Source organism: Plasmodium knowlesi, assembly GCF_000006355.2.
Source record: "Plasmodium knowlesi strain H genome assembly, chromosome: 9".
Lineage (NCBI taxonomy): Eukaryota > Apicomplexa > Aconoidasida > Haemosporida > Plasmodiidae > Plasmodium > Plasmodium knowlesi.
Window position 1 is genome coordinate 1683540 of NC_011910.2, and position 19678 is coordinate 1703217.

At 38.7% G+C, this 19678-nt stretch overlaps 5 protein-coding genes across 5 annotated transcripts; 2 read left to right on the plus strand and 3 right to left on the minus strand.

Moving 5' to 3' along the window:
* On the minus strand, positions 1-2782 carry PKNH_0937400 (AAA family ATPase, putative; the record flags this gene model as incomplete). The annotated part of the gene is made up of 7 exons (XM_002259362.1): positions 1-138; positions 344-446; positions 575-606; positions 726-794; positions 920-1026; positions 1150-1446; positions 1678-2782. The coding sequence occupies 7 exons, from the start codon at positions 2780-2782 to the stop codon at positions 1-3; spliced, it is 1851 nt and encodes a 616-aa protein (XP_002259398.1).
* A 2080-nt stretch (positions 2783-4862) lies between these two features.
* On the plus strand, positions 4863-6824 carry PKNH_0937500 (conserved Plasmodium protein, unknown function; the record flags this gene model as incomplete). Its single annotated transcript, XM_002259363.1, has 1 exon — positions 4863-6824. The coding sequence occupies one exon, from the start codon at positions 4863-4865 to the stop codon at positions 6822-6824; it is 1962 nt and encodes a 653-aa protein (XP_002259399.1).
* A 535-nt stretch (positions 6825-7359) lies between these two features.
* On the minus strand, positions 7360-8886 carry PKNH_0937600 (adrenodoxin reductase, putative; the record flags this gene model as incomplete). The annotated part of the gene is made up of 1 exon (XM_002259364.1): positions 7360-8886. One exon carries the CDS (start codon positions 8884-8886, stop codon positions 7360-7362), a length of 1527 nt encoding a protein of 508 aa, XP_002259400.1.
* A 1044-nt stretch (positions 8887-9930) lies between these two features.
* Positions 9931-16128, minus strand: PKNH_0937700 (conserved Plasmodium protein, unknown function; the record flags this gene model as incomplete). Its single annotated transcript, XM_002259365.1, has 1 exon — positions 9931-16128. One exon carries the CDS (start codon positions 16126-16128, stop codon positions 9931-9933), a length of 6198 nt encoding a protein of 2065 aa, XP_002259401.1.
* A 1985-nt stretch (positions 16129-18113) lies between these two features.
* On the plus strand, positions 18114-19374 carry PKNH_0937800 (ER membrane protein complex subunit 8, putative; the record flags this gene model as incomplete). Its single annotated transcript, XM_002259366.1, has 4 exons — positions 18114-18323; positions 18666-18866; positions 19028-19128; positions 19278-19374. 4 exons carry the CDS (start codon positions 18114-18116, stop codon positions 19372-19374), a joined length of 609 nt encoding a protein of 202 aa, XP_002259402.1.
* Between the last annotated feature and the right edge of the window lie 304 nt (positions 19375-19678).

A 19678-nucleotide genomic window follows, 5' to 3' on the forward strand; every position in this document is an offset into this window, starting at 1 on the left:
CTACTTCTTTTGGTCCATCAATTTACTCTTATTTATAATTTCCTTTTGAATGGCCCTCTGAAGTGCCATCAAAAAATCCACCAGTGAAATTAAAACCTTCTGATTGTTATTATTTGTCGAATTGTAAAAGCGTAGGGTCTGCAAAAAAAAAAAAAAAAATTATCAGCAATGATGGAACAAAATATTTTTGTTCAATCCATGTCACCCTGGGGTCACAATTTCTGTTTACATGTTTGAATCGTGCGTAACTTAAAATTTGTTACTCTCTTGTGTTTATTCTCCATTGAGAGAGTTCTATGTGAAGATTCAACGTTAGCATGCCCCCGTATTCCTTTCTCATTACCGCTTGGCAGAAGTAGGCGTATGCTTGGAAGGGAACTCTCCTCAGTGAGCGGCCACTGAAACCGTTGCTCATCTTGGCGCATTTCATCAGTTCAGTTCCGTAGCTACCGGAAGGGGGGGTCAAGGGGAGCAGGTTAAAAGCGAATCGAAGGAAGAATATTTTTCGGGAGGGATTTCCTATTTGCCATTTCGTCCCCCCGAGAAAGGGTATCTTTTTGTATGCATCCGTTACATGTATTCATCCGTCCCTTTCCCCGCTCCGTTCTACAAAGTTAGAAGGAAAAATTAAAGTAATGAATTTAAATTGTTACACCCATATAGGGTGTGAACTATGAGGGCGCTTGAAAGGGCATGACAACGCAATACTCTCGAGACTTACGCACCTTGAGTAATTTCTTAACTCCTTCATAATTTGGAACCTTCGAGGAAAAGTGAATTATACCCTTCTCCATCTACGGAGTGAAAAGTAGTCAAAAAAAAAAAAAAAAAAAAAAAAAGAAAAAAAAATGGGCGGGAAAGAATAGAGGTGTGTACACGTTTTACACACTTAGCAGGATGTTACATTTTTCGATCATACCAATTCTTCGATGCAGTCCTTGTAAATTTCGTATCTACATTCTTCGTTTGGCAATCCAATGAACTGCTTTAGGTCTACTCTGTCGATGAAGGCGTCATCGATCATTTCTGCGAGGTGGTGGGAGATGGGTAATATAAGGAGGATACTCCGTAGGGGCCTCTCTACAGAGGTGCCATCTCGCTACTGCCGCATTTACAATTTCACCATCATCAGCGCACTCTATTTCACACCGGAAATGTTGGACGTGGTGAGCAACAACGTGTTGTGGTAGTATTTAAGGGAGTCTATTTGCGTCAGCAACGTGTTGACGACTCGTATAGTGTCCGAGGGCTCCGTGCTGTCCATGGACCGCCTTCTGTCTGCGGACAAACTTTCCACCTCGTCTATCAAGAGGCAGATGAAAATATCATTTTCGCCATAGTCCTCGATTATCCTTTTAATCTTGTTAAATAACTTTAGAACTTGCTTCCCCGATTCGCTAAACCATTTGGAGAATAATGTGTGTGTGTTCAGCTCAATCAAAACGCCTGCGGAGTTAAGAAATAATGGGTCTCTATGCGGAAAATTAGTAGCTTTGAAAATTGAGCAAATTTTTGCACACGCATGGGTAAGGATTCGCTGGAAATGCCTCTCTATCAAAGATGAAAAAAAAAAAAAATACACACACAGGTGCATATATTTATGGGCAATCCCTCGATGAAGCCCTAGCGCCACATGCCGCCTACGCTGCACAACGTTGTGCGAACGACAAACCGGACCTGTCGCATATATATTTGACAGACGAATGCAAATCTTGTTAGCCAGAGCTTTACAGAGAGAAGTTTTGCCTGTTCCTGGAGGCCCGTACAACAATACAAGGTGATTATAATTAATTAAATTGCGATCAATTTTTTTGGTAGCAAAGAGCATTAAAGCAGAAACATATTCGAGTAAATCTCTTTTTATATTTTCCTCATAATATAGACTGTCCCATAATTTATGAAACCGTAAGTGCGGTAAAATATATTGGGAAAAAATGGGCACGCTCTTTCCATTTTTTTTTTTCGCTTCATGAGTATTATCCCCGTCTTGATCTGAGCCTCCTTCATTTTCACTTGGTTCGTTAAATTGTTCCTCCACTAATTCGTCATTTTTGTAATACGTAACTACATTCACAATGCAACAAAAATTTGGCAAAATTATTGGATCTTCCTCCATGGATGATGCTGATTTTTCACCTATCATGGGGATCGTAAATAGCAATTTTGAATTCGGCTGTAAGTTCTCTTTATTTTGTATTTCGTTATATTGGGCAGATGAATGGACAGAATTCTGTGGAACGGCAGAAGGACTAACAAGGGAGGTGTTGCTGTGCCCATTGAGAAGGCACTCTCCTCCTTTTCGTTTTCCCCAATGGTTAGTCACATTTGTCCTAACACAATTAGGGTTCCGCAACAGAGTTGTGTTTTCTGTTGATACATCTTCTTTTCTTAACCCTTCCGTGGGATGGAAATTATCCCAACTGGGTAAGGCACAATTGAGTGCATTATCTACGTGGAAATTCACATCGTAACATGAATTAATTTCATAAACGGAATAATGCGTTGTGCTGAATTTCCCATACATCCCATTGTCGTAATTTTCGTTGCTCTCCTTCACTATTTTTATTGGCACGGCAGGCTCTATAACTATATAGTCGCAAGAGTTGTTCAACTTTTCACAGTTAATTTTTTTCGGATCGTGCCTCCCTAACGTTATGGTTATTCCTAGGGAGAACATCCACTTGTGCGCTGCCGTTTTTATTACTTCGTCAGATACATCCTTTTCGTCTTTTAAACAAATTTCACAGCACAGGGGGATTCTCTTTTCCTTGTGCAGATTCATTTTGTTTTCGTACCGAAAAGGGGGGAGGAAATAAGTGGAAAGAAAGAGAGAGAGAAAAAAAAAAAGGAATTACACCTTAGAAGGGAAGAACTTTATTCTTCACAGTACAGATTGGGATATTTCTACGACGATTTTCTCCCAAGTAGACTTTAAGTAGTGTGCACATTTTACCTAAAGGAACGTGGGCAAAAAAAATAGGTGTCTACTACATTTTTAAAGATTTACCCTTTTGCATGAGATGTTCTCAAATGTTTTGCACTCCTTTCTGCCACAATGTTAACAATAAAATGAAGACTACATCGCTTCCTCAGATTTTTGTATTTGTGGGGAATGTCCAACTCCTCGGATCTCCTGCCAGACGTGTGCATGCATGACCAATACCAAAGTTTCGCCCTGCTACAGGCAAATGCACACTTGTGTGTAACCTGCTTGACCTGTAAACACGGAAAAGTCAATTCGCGCTCGCCGATAAGTGTATAGAAAAAAAAAAAAAAAAAAAAAAAAAAAAAAAAAAAACAAGTGGTGTACATACCACGATGACTGGAAGCCAACTACTTATGCAATACCATTTTGTGCGAACAGTATTAAAAAAAAAAAAAAAAAAAATTGCAGCTTAATCATCTCACCTCCGTTTCAACTTTTCGAGAAATCATTAAGGTCCAGAAGGAATCCAAATTGGGATAATAAGGAAAAAATGAAATAGATGACCCAGTTACGCTAAACGGTATTTACAACTAGGGAAAATTCCCCTATAATTTAAAGACCCTAATAAAAAGTAGACTTAAAAGACGTGTGCAGAATTTTACAGGTGATTTCGTTTTTCTGCTCATCCATGGAGACTCCACGTGACTTACTTGAAATGGCAACATACACAAATGGAATGCGAAATTGACGTGGCCGTCATAGTGTTGATACTCACCTGGAACGTTTGTATTACACCCCAATGTATCATCTGCTGTCACTCGTTCGTCACTGTGACGTATATCCACAAGAAATCTACAAAAACCAATGGACAGAATGATTCGCGTTTTATATGAATAATGGGGTCCTTTCAATAAATCTTCCATTTTTACATTTTATGTGAGTTACAACTCTATTTGAAGCAAACCGATGCCCTCTTTCTGATACAATGTAAGGCATATAAATTGGAGAGGAATTCCTTCCTTATGTGGGCACATGTATCATTATAAGGGTGCTCATCTTACTAAAATGGTGGTAGTATAGGTACCTGCACGCTCTGACTTTGTTAGCTATAATTACGTCTAAATAGACGTACCTGCGACTATGCGCGTGCATAGGCTTTCACAAATTTTATAATTAGCAAAAGGAGAGTTTGGTTGGAACTTTCCACGCGAAGAACCAACTTGGAGATTTTTCTTCGTGAGAATATTTTACCAAACGGCTAATTTTTCGAAAAAGCATGCAACTACATTTTTTGCGATGCAGCCACGCGTCTTTTTTTTTTTTTTTTTTTTTTTTGCAACCCTTCGAAGGTGAGAAAATGAAGGGGGTGTTTCGTAAACCATGGCTTTGGGTTCCATATGGAATTATGTTTTTCCTTTTTTTTTTTTTTCTCTTTTTTTTGGCCAAATTTTTTAAGCCTTCACCTGACGATCTCCCCATTGCGTTCATCTCAGAAGAGCTCTATTTTTCATTCGAGAGAAAAACAAAAAAATTGCACAAACTGGGGGCGTCTCATCACCCCTTTTTGCGATAACAACGGAAGTTACACTTCACATGTCCATATGTTGCCTTAAAATGTAAAAAATTTTTAGAACAGAAAAAAAAGGGGAAAAAATGTCAAAGCAGTACTCGTAACAGGTAGCCATTTTACGCGCAAGTTTGTTGAATAGGGTGTACATGGAAAAAAAAAAAAAAAAAAAAAAAAAAAAAAAAAAAAAAAAAGCTAGCCCAATCATGAACAATATTTTGTTGGCAAAAATATTCACAAAGATATATGCTGTAAATTTTATATAATCTTAAAAATATAAAGAAAAAAGCACAGGAAAGAAGCTCGTTAAGAAAAAAAAAAAAGAAGACAAAACTAAGAGACACATTTGTACTATAGAACAAAAAGCAAATGAAAGCTCTTCGAATTGATATGTTGTCAACAGACAGCGATTTGAGCGAATCAAATTTTTACTTGGATGGTCAGGAGAGGGATTTCAAAAAAATGGAAAAAAAAAATACAAATTGTGCTATGGACAACCCAGACAGTGATGTAGACAGTGACAAGGAATACTTTATTGACTGTTTTGAAGGAGTCACCAAGGCGATTCCGAACGGGGGGAAAGCTTCTAACGAAAATGGAACCACGGAGGAGGGTAAAAGGTTCACGGGTGACAATCCCGCAGGGGATAATGGTGAAGGCAACAATGCCGCATGCAGCTATGGAGATGACGACTTAAGGGGAGATTTGGAAAACTTCCAAAGCTTCGACTTAAGCTCGTCCGACATGGACGATAAAAGATTTGAAAAGAAGGAAAAATTTTCCGAGCAGTACAAAATTAACATAATAACAGAATCGGATATATCTCTTGAGGAAGAAAAATGTTTTAGACATAGCATGGAACTAAGCGACAACGCAGACGAGGTGCAATGTAGACAATTAAACCTTTATGCCGACGAATCGAATGATAAACCGTTAGGATGTGCGGCAAAAGAGAATCATTCTCTCCATCCAGGAAAGGATGCTACAAATAAAGTGGGAGAGATGGGTGACTCTTTTGAAAGGACAGATAAATTAACCAGGAAGAAATATTACTCAAATGAGGAGGAATGTGAGGGAACGAGGGAAAATCACTGGAAAAATGAATTGGAAATGGAAGAAGAGATAAATGTTCAGCAAATGGACACCGACGCGGGTGAGCAAGACGGAGAAAATGAATCCGGGAATGACACAAAATTTGTTGAGACAGAGAAAACAGTGGAGGACTGCGACATGTCAGAAAGGGGTGTAAATTTTAATTATAAAAATATTACCTTCAAAAAGGAACAGTTGAACAAAATGAGTTTAACCAATCAGAAAAGGCATGGGTTTACTGAGGGGAGAGGGCGACCAGTTGGCAAATTCCCATTTGTGCTTGTAGGGGGAGTAAGGAAGGGGAATCCGTTGCACAAGTGTGCACAGAAAGCGGATAAGCTCAGTGACAAAGTGGAAGAAGTGGACATTGCAGGAAAAGTGGATCGTGTGACAAAGGTAGAAAGGAAGCCCAAACGATTCGATCAACAAAGAAAATTCCCCTTTCGTGATTATTACTCCACGAAGAAGAACGAACAAAATGGCGAATGGGAAAAAAAGCAGGACCACCAAACCACGGACGAGCTGATCACCAGCAGCGCCTACGAAAAGAGCGACACGGGGGACTCGCTTAACAGTGAGCCTGAAAATGGCACTGAAAATGAAGATGACCTTGACGATGGAAAATTTAACCATTATAAGCACCAGAACTTTTTCTCCAAAGAACGAGGGCCCAAATGTCTCCCCCAGTATGGGAAAAGAAGCAACAAACAGAACAAATCTGTGCATCCTAAATTTTTCTTAAAATCACCCCTGATTCGGAAGCAGTTTTTTAGTGAGGCCTCTGAGCAGTGCAAGCGAAGTGAAATAAGAAATGCGCCTAACAAGAAGGCTGACCATGAAAGCTACATGTGCAGGCAGAAGAGTGGAAAAAGCAGAAAAGACTTTAATAATCCAAATTGCTATATACCTCCGAAGAGGCCTAATTTCTACGGGAAAAAATTGTATGAACATGAAATGATGAAAGCACCCAAAAGTGTGAGCAAACGGACAGTTGGTGTTCAAATAAATTTGAGAGCCAAAAAAGAATATAAAAAAAGGGGAAACACAAAAAGCGAATTATCCATTCAAAGTTACCGAAGGGTGAAGGTAAAAATCCCCGTGTTCGAACTGAAACAGGCAGAGATAAAGAATTACGATTTTGATGCAGTTCTGGTGAAGGATGGAAGGGTTGTTCCACGGAAAAAGGATCCCATACAGGAATTTCTCCGGGCCTACATTTCGTACATAAACCAGCGCTAGGAGGTACTACATATTAGGCGCGTATATAATTTGCCAAAGAATCTCACCGAAGAAGTAACAGCTCATTTGTGAGGGACATTTTGAGAAGGAATTTTTTTATCTCGAAGAAGTTGCATATTTTGGTGTACTGAAAGGGGTGCACCTATTGTAGTGGGTCCAAGTGGCACCCCATAGCATGGCAACCGGGGTCTACCATTGCGTGGGAAAAGTGTGAATGGTACGAATGCCTGTCGTTTTTATGAGTACATATCAAATGTGATAAATAGAAGAATTACAAAAAAAAAAAATAAGAAAAAAAGAAAAATGGAGAGGGAACTTTTACAGGGTGTTTGACAAATAGGAGGTGACACTTTTTTTGAATCTGTTCTAAATACATTACTAACTGGTGGGAGATGGACAAATGATAAATGTGCTCATCGGTGGATAGAAGAATAAGCGGAAAAGACTAAATGGAGGGCTTTCCGCTAACAGGGCGTAGAAGGGGCTTCTTCCCTACACGAAAGGGGGGTACCTTTAAGGGTTGCTTCCTCCCGATTCAGTGGCTTTTCCCCATTCTGTCTTTGAGTATACGCAACACCTCCCCTATTTGAGAAAACTTTTGGCCAATTTTATTTTTCTGTGCCCCCATTTGTTTCTCTAGCTGGTGGAGGTAAATCCAGTCATCAAAGGAGACATAGGAAATTTGCTTCTGTTTTAACAAGATCGAAATGTCATTGTCAAAAAAGATATTCACTTTCTGAAGGAAGTTTAAAACAAGATGTGTAGAATTTTTGGAGTTCAAAATTTGACTTGCTATATTTCCCTTGGGTCCTTTATCAAACCAGCCTGCCTTGAAAATTCCAAACTTGTTCTGCCCTATATCTTCCTTAAATGTTTGAATAGATTGATTGTACAAATTTTCTGTGAAATTGCTTTTTTTAAATCCCGTAGCGAAGATTATCAATGGAGTTACCAAAACTTTGTTTTCTTTAAAAGACGAATAGGACATGGGGACATTTTTGTTCAATTCAAATTCTACATTCTTCATTGAACTGTCTATGGCTTGTACTTTTTTTATTTGTGAGTAAAAAATGAATTCGATAATTTTATGTGTTTTGTAGAATTCTTTATTTTTTTCCACTTCTTCATAATTTTTTACCATTTTTTGGAAAATTTCATGTTGCCTTTTTTTCATATTTGTATTTCCCTCCTCATCGCTTTTTAAAACGCAACAGAGATCATAATTTTTTTTACTTAAAATAACTTTGGTATTTTCTAACGAAATTAATTCCCTGAGCTCTGCATTCGTAAAAGATGATTGCCAGAATCCCCTGCGTCCAACAATGTAGATGTGTTTAATATTATGTCTCTTTATCGCCTTCAGGTAGTCACTGCTGATATCCGTTTTATTTAAATCATCAGGAGATTTTATCAATATGCGTGCTATATCAAGAGACACATTTCCGTTCCCTATGATGACAGAGGTGGTGAAATTTTCGAATGAATTTAGGTAATTGTCTACTGCTTTGCATCGCATATCGTTGTACATGTTGTTGTAAAAGTAGATGAGATCCCGTGCATGGAAAATGCCGCTCTGTCTTATGTGATTGTTTTTATTCCCGATTAGTGTGTTATCCTCATCTTTCTGCAAAATGGGCATTTCCACTTCAGATGCACCACAACAGAAGATGATACAGTTGTAGTGGTTCCGAAGTTCCTCCATTGTTAGGTCCACCCCTACATGAACATTTCCAAAAAATCTGTAATTGGCGCTTAAAAAAACGGGGCTAAAAGTTTTGTACGTATTCTTCACATTAATGTGATCTGGGGCCACCCCATACCTGATGAGGCCATAAGGGTTCGGTAGCTTCTCAAAAATGTCAACTTTAACTCGTTCATGTTTTAATAAATGCTTGCAGCAGTAGAGGGCCGATGGCCCAGCTCCAATGATTCCGACCTTAAACGGTTTTGCTTCATTCGTGAAGAAGCACTTTTTTCCAGTAAAGGAGAGTTTCCCCTCGAGACACCACCCTCTTACCAGCTCTCGTTGTGCTTGGGTGTAAAGGAAGCTGCGCAAATTCATTGTGTTTGTGTGTTTTTTCCCCCACCCACCCCGGTTCGCCGATTATCCTGTTGGTGGGAGTCACCACACGCTTAGCTTCACCAAAATGGAATTCCTGAAAGGAGAAGTTGCCTCTGCAGGGTTGTGTATTTACGCGTCGTGTACATTTATATACCCCTCCATGTTATGAAAAATCTATGCCGCAGAGTTTACTTTCCTGCAGTGAGGCAGAACGGGCTCACACGACCGAAAAAAAAAAAAAAAAAAAAAAAAAAAATCAGCCTCAGTTAATATGCCTACTGCAGTAGAACAACGTAGCTGTTTGATAGGGAGGTGGAGTTATATCAATATTGGGGGTGGCCACACTATATATACCCCCATATGGTTCTACACCCCGCTGCCAATTCTATGATAAGAGGTATAAATTCTTTTCAACTTTTGCAACTTTCCCGGTAGGCGGGATTAGCACAGACGCGCGTTGACACGTGTGCAGCTGGAAACTAGATGCAAATTTTCAAGTTGCGTTGTTTTAAAAATGACAAAAAAAAAAAAAAAAAAAGGAACGGATCCATATCCCATTAATCCGTTATATTATCAAGGGGGTAAAAAAAAAAAAAAAAAAAAAAAACAGAAAAATTGAGAGTAAAAGATGCTATCATATGTGGGCGTATAACAGCCGAATGATAAGCTCGCTTGGGCACGCGAATATATGTGCCTCCTGAAGCAACAGCTGATGCGTTCTCACAGTCGCCCACTAGTGGCATCAAACAAATGGGGGTCATTCGTACATATGAAAAAAAAGTTACTGCAATTTTTTAAAAATGTTTCATCAATACTGCAGACAATATTTCCTGCGAAAACGGCCAAGGGAGGAGGAAAGTGCTTTCCATCGAAGGAAGGTTCCTCTCTAAAGAAGTGGCTAGACAACGGAGGGGTGCACATACGGACAGGGCGCAAGACAAATTTATCCACCACAGAAATTTGAAAAAAAAAAAAAAATGACACACCATTTGTTGAATTTTTACAGCTGCTGTGTATATTGCTCCCCCTCGTTATATCACCCCCCTATGCCAACTGCCATACTTTGGGGCTAAACTGCAGCGAGGGTGAAATGATAAGCTGAAAGTTCTCGCTCTTCTTCAAAACTTCCGTTACCTCAACCCAACTGTCATTTAATTTTATGTAATATAAAATTGGGGGAAAGTTAATTAAGCCGATTTTTAAAGGAAGGATAATTAAATTAATAACATGTGAAGAATTTTTTGGTAAAAAGACGACCTTCTTTTTAAATCCATTTATTAGCCAATTGTATTCATCGTCACCTTCCGACTGACCTTTCTTTTTTCTCTCCTCCAGGTATACGAAATATTTCATATAAATATCCTCCCCCATATTGTTCCACAGAACTATTTTGACATTGAGCAACGTGTGCAGCGTCCCATATTTGGGAATATCATAGTCGACATTAATTGGTAGTAAAAAAGAGGGGATCGGCACATCCAGGGTGTAGATGTATTCCTTTGGCTTCTCTTCAAAAGACTCTACGATCAAACTGTTCCGATATTCGTATGTTACACACAGGGTGCCCGTCGTCATGCTTTCGTCCATTAAGAAAATTGTCCCATTGCGGTCGCTATCACGGTTATTCCGGTCATTACTACGCTCCTCAGTACCATCATCAGAGTTATTATTGGAATTAGTACCATTACAATCAACAGCAATTCCCTGTGCTGCTCTGTAGGTCACCTCGAAAAGGAAGAACACACTCATCCCCCCGTGAATGTACCTGTTGACATCAATTTCATCATAAAAATAGCTTACCTCGTTGCATGTGTTTCTCTTCCCACCTCCTTCCTCGTTCAGATCATTAGCACTCAGCAGGCTCAAGCTGCTGGCGCCAGATTCCTGCATGTTGTTTGCACTCCACAGGTTGACGTTGCTCGCATCTGATTCGTTAGGGGTGTCCGCACCAGGGGGTGGGGTATCCTGCCCCCCCTCCCCAATCGCACAGCTTGTGTCTAAATCATTTGTTTCGTTCATCTCTCTGTTAACTTCCTCCCTCATGTCATCTTTCACTGAACCTTTCATTGACTCTTTTACTTCCATGACATCACCTTCCACCTCCCTCTTCACCGGCTCCACGGGCTGTGCCCCTAGTGTGTAGGCCTGCAGCTGAGCCATATCATTGGAGCTGTTATCCCCCGTGGCCCTGGAGGAACTTCGGACAAAGTCCCCATTTTTGCCATTCAGAAGAAATATCTTTGCACCTGTTATATCTGTATCATATTTCTTTCTAATAGAAACATGAAAATTTTTTAAAAAAACAGAGTAGTTATCTTTATGTAACTTTAGTATTAATTCATACAATATGGTATTTTTCGATCTATAGGTTTTAATTTTTTCATTAAAAATATTGGCAAGGTGGAAAGTTTTGTCAATAACTATTTGGTTATTAAATGGTGGATGATATGATGAGTCTTTTTCTAGATTAATAAAATCATCAAATTTGGTTTGTCCAATATAATTCACATTTGATAATTCACACAGATCTGTTTTCCTTTGTCTTTTTTTTTTTTTTTCCAAATCTATATTTATAACGCATTTAACCTTTACCTCGTTTGAATTGTTCCTGCTGTGATGGTCATCATTGGAGGAAGGTTCATCAGGTGAATCAAAGTTCTGTAGATTCTTTTCACAATTCAAATTGAGTTGAAACTCTTCCCTCTTAACCACGTTAGAGTTGTTTGCCCTTACGGGTATAAATGATATAATGGCGTAGGAATCCTTCTTCCATTGCCCTGCTTGGTCATAGTCACATTTGTCGTGATAATTACCTTCTTCTTTTTCAACAGAACAGTCATTCGTCTGCCCTGGTTTTGCAAAAGAGGTATGTTCTCGTTTTAAAATCTTCGGTTCGGAAATTTCTACATGGTCGTTTGATTCGATTACGAAGAATACAGAATCGGGTACGGTGCACTTTTGGCTCAGGTATTGGAGATCGGAGCCTTCGTTTTTTTTGTGCACTAATAGATGGACGTTTTTAATTTGGTTGGAGGTGCTTAAGCTTGGAATATCTACATGAGGACCCCCCTTGGTTGCATTCCTCTGCGTGGAAATGAATTCATTTTCCTCCCTCGAATCGACATGTCTATGATAATTGGATACGATCAGCTTGATGTAGTTCGTGCTGTTATAAACCAAAGACGAGTTGTTCAAATATGATGCAACCAATTGGCAATTTAAAACAGATTGTAACGTTTTTATTTTTATGTAAAGAGGAGAAACTAGCTGATCTAGGAAGAAGCTAGCGTACTTGTTATCCCTAGATAATATATAATTGGACTTTATGAATTCCGTATAGGCGTTTAAAAAGGGAGTCAAAATGTTCCCATTTGGAAGTATCCCCAGCTGCTGATAAAAGCAAAAGTGATTCACCTGTAGGAAGACATAATTTATTTTGTAGAAAAAATTCTTCCATTCTATTATACTATTTTCAAGAATGCTTGATATGTTTAACTTAATTATATTTAACCCAGTTTTAATAACATATTTATTCTTAGCAAAATTCAAGTGCAACTTTTTATTTGCCCTTTCGTCGTATAACTCAATCATTACTTTATCGATGAGAAGGTCTTGCGATAGGGCGGAAAAGATAAAGAGATCGATGTTCTCATCGTACTGCACGCATAGCTGTTTTACTCTGGGTGGGTGGCCCTTTCCTGTTCCTTTCCCTTGCTTCTGGGCGTATTTTTCTATTTTTAGGCGTAACAAGGTTCCGATGTGAGGTAGTCGGCTCGGATCCTCCGCGTTGTCCACCTCGCTCATGTTCCCAAAAAGCATGTTCGACGCGAAGAGGTAGAGGTTATAGTTCGACTGCACGAAGATCTTCACGTCGGAGTGGGGGATGTGTATCTCGCTCTGTTCCTCGTTTTTCGAAACGGAGAAATTAAACTTGCGCAAGCTTTTCAGAAATCGTACGTTGGGCTTGAAGTAGTAATTGTTCTGGTAAAATACCTTTCTTTCAAAATTGATTACTTTGTTTATGTTTACATCGGTGGGGCTAGTGTTTCCCCTGGAAATCTCTTTTCGGGAATTGCCATCAATTTGTTCGCCCTCCCTGGAGGGTCCTCTCTGGATCATGCCCCTTCGCTCGTGCAGCGGTTCTGTGTGCACAGTTGACAGGTGCATTCCTCCCTTTCCATCAACGGATCTGAAGACTTGTTGCATTACTTTGCGATAAGACACAACGATGTCCTTACCAAGGGAAGAGAAAAAATCGTTGCCATAACACTTGTCCTGCTCAATTTGTAGAAGGGAGTTTTTTGCGTGGCGAAAAAAAAGGTAATCCTCATAATGCGCAACCCTGAAAAAGTTGATATTGACATCTTTGAAAGAACAAATAGGGGTGTACTTGTTGGATAAAAAAAAGGAGGAGCAGAAATGATAAAATTGATTGTTCACCTTGTGCAAAGAAATAAGTTGCATACAGAAAAAGATAACAAAATCTTGATTACATTTTTGGATGATTTTTTTTAAAATTTTCATGGACTTGTTGTATTTTGAGTTTTCAAATAAAATAATTGCCAAAAAGAATTTATTAATCATGGCAATGTTGCCGTATTTTCGATAACACAAATTGGTGATTTTATACATAATACTTACAAGTAGTTTCTTTTTTTCTTTTTCGTTATTTTTTGAAAAATATTTTATATGATATATTGGGAATGTATGATAGACATTTTTTTTTTCATTTTTCACTTGCTGTAGCTCTTCCTTTAGCATATTTTTTTCAAACTGTTTTTCTTCCAAGTAATGAAGAAAGAAGTTAAGCAAGTAAACCTTTTTTGCATTTCTCTGTTCGAATAATTTGTCTCTTCTGTAGATATTCATTATATTTTTTAAAATGACAAATGAGAGGTTAAAAATTTTTGAAACGTTTATGCAGAAATCGTTGTGCTGATAAAAACTGTAGTTGTCGTTTTTTCCATCCGAAGGTTCTGATAGTGTGGACGATAACTGCGATGTGGATGATTCATTTAACGAATTGCTCCTTTTCGTTTTAATTTTCAAACTTTTTTTTGATTTTTTTTTTTTGGAAAAATTTTTCTTATATCCCAATTTCATAATATTCTTTTGCAGCGATAGATACTTGCTAATATTGGTGTTGTTTTTCTTAACACTTTTATCACTTTGATTTTTTTTTTGCTCCTCCTGGTAGAAGGTGCTCCTTCGCTCGAAGAGGAACTTTATCAGGTTACCCATGTTGTAAAAGTAAACGGCGAAGTAATTTTCCTTATTCATGAAGCAACATTTGAGAAGGAACGTGATTTTGTCTCGCTCATCTGGAAACTCCCCCAGGTGGTCTCCGTGCCTGATGTGATCTGGGCGCGTGGACAGATCATTGGATGTCGTTTTTTCGGGGCTTTCACTCACGAGCTTGTCTTCGTCCAACAGGCCATCATCCTGCAGGTAGTCCTCTTTTAGGTTTTCCTCCTTTAGATTGTCTCCCTTTAGGTTGTCTCCCTTTAGGTTGTCTCCCTTTAGGTTGTCTCCCTTTAGGTTGTTGTCTTGTAGGTTATCTTCGTCTGGCCCATGTGCACCTTGGCCCATGGGCTCACCCCCGGCGTCGTCGTGCCCCCCTGCTCTAACCGCGCTGTCAACATTGCCTACACCCTTTCTGAACACCTCCTTAAACTCGCTTATGAGGCTCTTTCTACGTTTGCCCACGTTTTTATCCAGGAAGGGGGAGTGCTCCCTGGGGGTAGCATCTCTCGGGGCATGTTCGAGAGAGCTGTTTTGATCACTCTTCGGATTGTCCTCTTCCTCCTCCTCCTCCACTAAATCCCCTTGCGCAACGATTTGGCTTTCCCCCCTCCGGGCTCCGCCGGGGGGAGAGACCCTGGCCGATACGCGCCCTAGGAGATCCCGGTGGCGATACTTTGTGACTTTCCTCTGGATATTCTTCAAGTAGCTGATCTGAGTGGAATTTCTGATGACGCTGTTTTTAAATCGGCTGAAATTATGCATGAAGATAAAAATTTTATTGGTGTAAAAAAAATGGGCAAACCTTAAAGCCTTACTGGAAAGGTAAGAAAATTTATTTAAAAAAAGAAGAAGGGAAAATTTTTTAAAAAAAATATATTCCAATAAGTGAATGGAGCATATGTTCCTTTCCCTTATGTATCTAGCTAAGGTAAGATAATTTTTCTCAAACAGGATGGAGGAATGGATGATACATTTCTTTTTTTTTACGAACACATTTAAATGTTTGATGAACAATTTAGCCATCGCGCTGTATAAGACGTAACTTTTTTTAAAAAGATTTAATTTACAGAAAAGTAGACAGAGATTTTCACACCATATGAAGAGGAGTAAAAAATTGTCATACAATTCTATGTACAGTTCTTCATCATAATCTGTTACAAACTCTATTTCATTCATATATGAGAAGAGGTCGTTTTTTTTTAAAAAGAAATTGATATCTACAAATTCGTTGCAGAATAAGAAGACGTTATGTTTTTTATAAAAATTTACAAACTCGAGAATTTGATTTTCTTCCTGTCCGCTGTCTACTTGGTACATAAAGTCAGTCAAATGAAATTTACTTTTTTGTGAATTTTTTTTTTTTTTTTCTCCAAGTAATTTTTTACTATGGTCCACTAAATTTAAAAAGTTCGTCATGCTTTTTGTATACCCACTTCTTATCATGTGGTATTTTTTTTCTATACAAATCTTTAAATGATCCATGTATCGTATTTTAAAGTGTTCATACAATTCTTTCATTTTGTTGTTGGAATCATCGTAATATTCATTCTTCAGAATTGGCAGGGACAATATTTTGATGCTTTTATAATTGTTGTGACTGAAGTCTGCCTTAATTTTTTTAATATTTTTTATTTCGTTCATGTTATCCTCCAAGTTGTATGCATAAATAATTATGCATTCCTCGTGTTCATCATTTCCTGTGTCTTTGTACCGGTTTAAAATATACTCCTTTTCATTTCTGTATTCCTCCAAATTGTTAAGGCATAGGAAATAAATATAAATTAGGGATTTTTCCGACAACAGGTTACCTTCATTTTTGAAGTATTCAGATAGGGGGTTGTCATAGAACACGTACTTCAGATGAATTCGGAGCAGGTTGATTCGCTCGTCCAGTTTCACGTCGGATAATTCGTACAGGTCTTCTTCGAAAAAGTACTTGAGCTTGCTGGGGATTTTCTTGTCCCCGTAGCAGGCCACTTGAATTCGATCCGCATACATCGTTGTATTTGTATGGGGAAGGAGCGCCCTTGGTAAAGGTACTAAGGGTGGCGGCAGGACCGAGTGTGAATGAGAACAAATCGTAGCCGTTAGGTCGACGAAGAGAGATATGCGCTTTTTCCCCCGATTGAATGATTCGTTGGGTATTCCGCCGCTGTTCGTTATACCATCGCCCCCACGTCTCTTCGTTCTTTCACGCTGGAGATGCTTACTGAGGGGTAGACCTAGCCAGGGTTTCTAGTTATACCATTTTGTATTAGCGCGTTTCTTATCCCAACTTTTATTCCCCTTTTCTACACTTGTGAAGGAACTGCACACGGGAAACTGTAGATCCATTCACTCTTCGAATATGATCAGGCGAACTTGCTCTCATCCTCCAACGTATTTGACAACTAAACTAGGTATGTGCGTTTTATAAACATTCGTCAGTTCAACTACACTTGGTAACATCGAGGGTTTTTTTTTGTGGAGAAAAGAGCACAAACCATGGCGTGGTCAATGCCACCCTACAATATATATGTGCGTACAAACATTCTTGCATGCATGTATGCCCCTTTGTATTTGTACTCCTCCCCCCTAATTGGGAGTTATCGGTAGGTGTACACACAAAAAGTGGAAGTTTGCTTAAGCCGTTCCTTCTTATAAGGGGTAACACGTTTGGTCGGTAATTTCTGAGGTATGAAATTTTAATCCAGAAGCGGAAAAAAAAAAAAAAAAAAAAAAAAAAAAAACTTTTAATAATCATATGGATTATTCGCATAACCCTAAACTGTGGCGCACGTTTTCCTAATCCCCACCACATTGCTACTACTATCATTAGAATACAGTAAACACCTTACTGTGTATGTTCTCTTATAAAACTATTTTTCCCGGTTTTCATTGTTCCAATGAGTTATCAAATGGTATGAAAAATCGTGCGTTGTTTCTCCATCCAGGGGGGTGGAGTCTCATATTCTTGCGCCTTCCTGTAAGCGTCCTCACTCGTTCACGAACGTTATATGTACATATCCCGTTTTTTTTTTTTTTTTTTTTTTTTTTAAATTATAAAAATGGTGAAATTATCCCTAAGGGGCAGTAAATGTCTATATGGCGAATGCTAAGTGGGCTTATCCTTCTAACGTGCACGTTGTGTAACGCGCTGTACGTATATATAAATGTAATATGTATATATGTATATTTTTTTTTTTTTTTTTTTTTCTTGGGGTCCCCCACTTTACTGGCAGTTTTTTTCCCCTTTTACATGACCGCTGCAAAGGGCACTTTTACGATTGCTCCTTTTCTCTTCATTCTATGCTTCCGTACATTTACCTTTCTGCAATTTTCCCCATTTTTGTGCTCTTCCACTTTAAGTGGTTCATGCCTTGTACCACGCGTCACGGAGTTATTAATCGGCCAGCCGAACCCTTCTAAACCAGTCAAACGTTGAGAAATTAAATTACGCGCAGGAACGCAAAATATGAGGTTTGCTTAAAATGCGTTAGGGTATAACCAAGCAAAGGGTCTCCAAGCACAACCAAGGCGGGAGCAAAAGAAGAAGCATCGGAGCTAAATGTATATCAGCAGGAGCTACTCTCTCCATTTTGCTTATTTCCGTCTAAATATACAACTGAGGAGAAGCAGATTTTTTTTTTTTTTTTTTGTGGCACTACCAAATAGCTACATTTTTACGCATGCTAATAACACAACGTTTTCGCTTTCTCCAACAAAGTGAATAATCCACTTGGGTAACACAAAAGTGACACATCGGAAGGTGAGGATCTACTGGTCTGCCAGGAAGTATGTTGGAGTACACGTGTTTATCCGTCTGGATACGCAGATTGCCTTAACTGGACAGTTCCACTTAAAGGCAAAATAAAACAGAAGTTAAATTTATATTAAAGTCCATATAACACATGCCCATCTGCATTTACCATCACAGAGCAGAAGAAGCACAATTTACATCATCGAAAAGAAAAAAAAAATAATAATAAAATAATAAAATAAAAATGAAAGAGACTGAGATTAGCATAGAAAACTTTGCATATGCGAAAATGTTTATGCATGGTTTGAAAAACTCCTATGATGACGTATGCGGGATACTGATTGGAAAATATTACGACGTCGAAAAGAAGAAACAGAAATGTGTTATTACTGATAGTATTCCCTTGTTCCATACCCACATACTGAGCCCCTTCCTGAATTTGGCCTTCACCTTGGTAAGTTCTATTAGGATTTGCTCGATGAGGGGTAGACAGAGAGGTCCACCTCTTGGAACGTTCACAGTTTCTTGCACGCAATGCTGCTCAAGATACCTGCGTGCACCGTTATGCCCTTTGAGCGTGTACTGTTATTCCCTTTGTACGTGTATTGTTATTCCCTTTGTACGTGTACTGCTATTACTGGAGGCAGTTGGCGAGTGTTGTTTCCTTTTCGTTGCGGTCTCAGATGTGCAAACAGACCACAGAATCAGGAGAACAAGCATTTCCGCGATCATCACCATAGTTGTACTGATCCCATTTCACCTCCTCATGATTTCCCTTCCCCACCCACTCATCCAGGTGGAAAACCACTACAAAGGCAAAGAAGAAAGGATCCTCGGGTACTACCACATAAGCACGGAGGACTCAAAAAATGAGGACATACAAAGCATAAAAGTTTGTGAGCTAATAGCCAACAAATTGGTGAAGAATTATAGCGATGCCATCATATGCCTAGTTCAGTTGTCCAAGTTGGAGCGTGATGATGCCAACTGCTTAAACGTAATAATGCTACATGGAATGGATTTAACTCCAGAGAGAGAAAAAAAAAAAAAAAAAAAAAAAAAAACTGAGAGGACTAGCCACATGATGTAGTTTCTACGCACACAAATATGACAAATGGATGGCCTTCTTTCCTTTTTTTCTTTTTATAACCATTTTAGGTGTTCATGCAGGACGATGCCACGGAGGAATGGAAAAATTGTGACGTGAAAGTAACACGAAATAATAAGGACTTCCTGAAAATGAGCCTTTCGAACAATAAGTAAAAATCTATTGGACAAAAATAGCACAATTTTCCACTGAGGCATTTTTTCCCCTATTGGGGTGTATCCACATGATATGATTAACACGAAGCTATGCATGGATTAACGATCTTCTCATGTTGCCTTTTTACCGCCTACCTTTTCGCAGATACCTGAACCTACACGATTTCGACGACCATCTGAATTGTATTAACCACGATTTTATGAATCCAAATTTGTTTAATAATATTCAAGAAGGGGTATAAATGTAAATACGGTTCAGTTCATCCATTTGTACGGCCCTGTGTACGATAAGTCTGTCTTTCTTTTTCTGTTGTATGTACATGAATGTGCCTTGCCCTTTTAACATGTATATGTCTCTCCCCCTTGAAAAATCCAATAAGGCCAATTCGTGATTTTGCCTTTTTCCTTTTTTTCTCGTATTTTTCCTTTTATAAATTGTGCAAAAATGAAAACTTCAAACGGGAAGTTCTTCCCTTCCCGATTTATTAGCTCCCACCCTTTTTGTTAAATTATTTTCGTAATAGTTAAGCAAAAGTGAAGAATAAA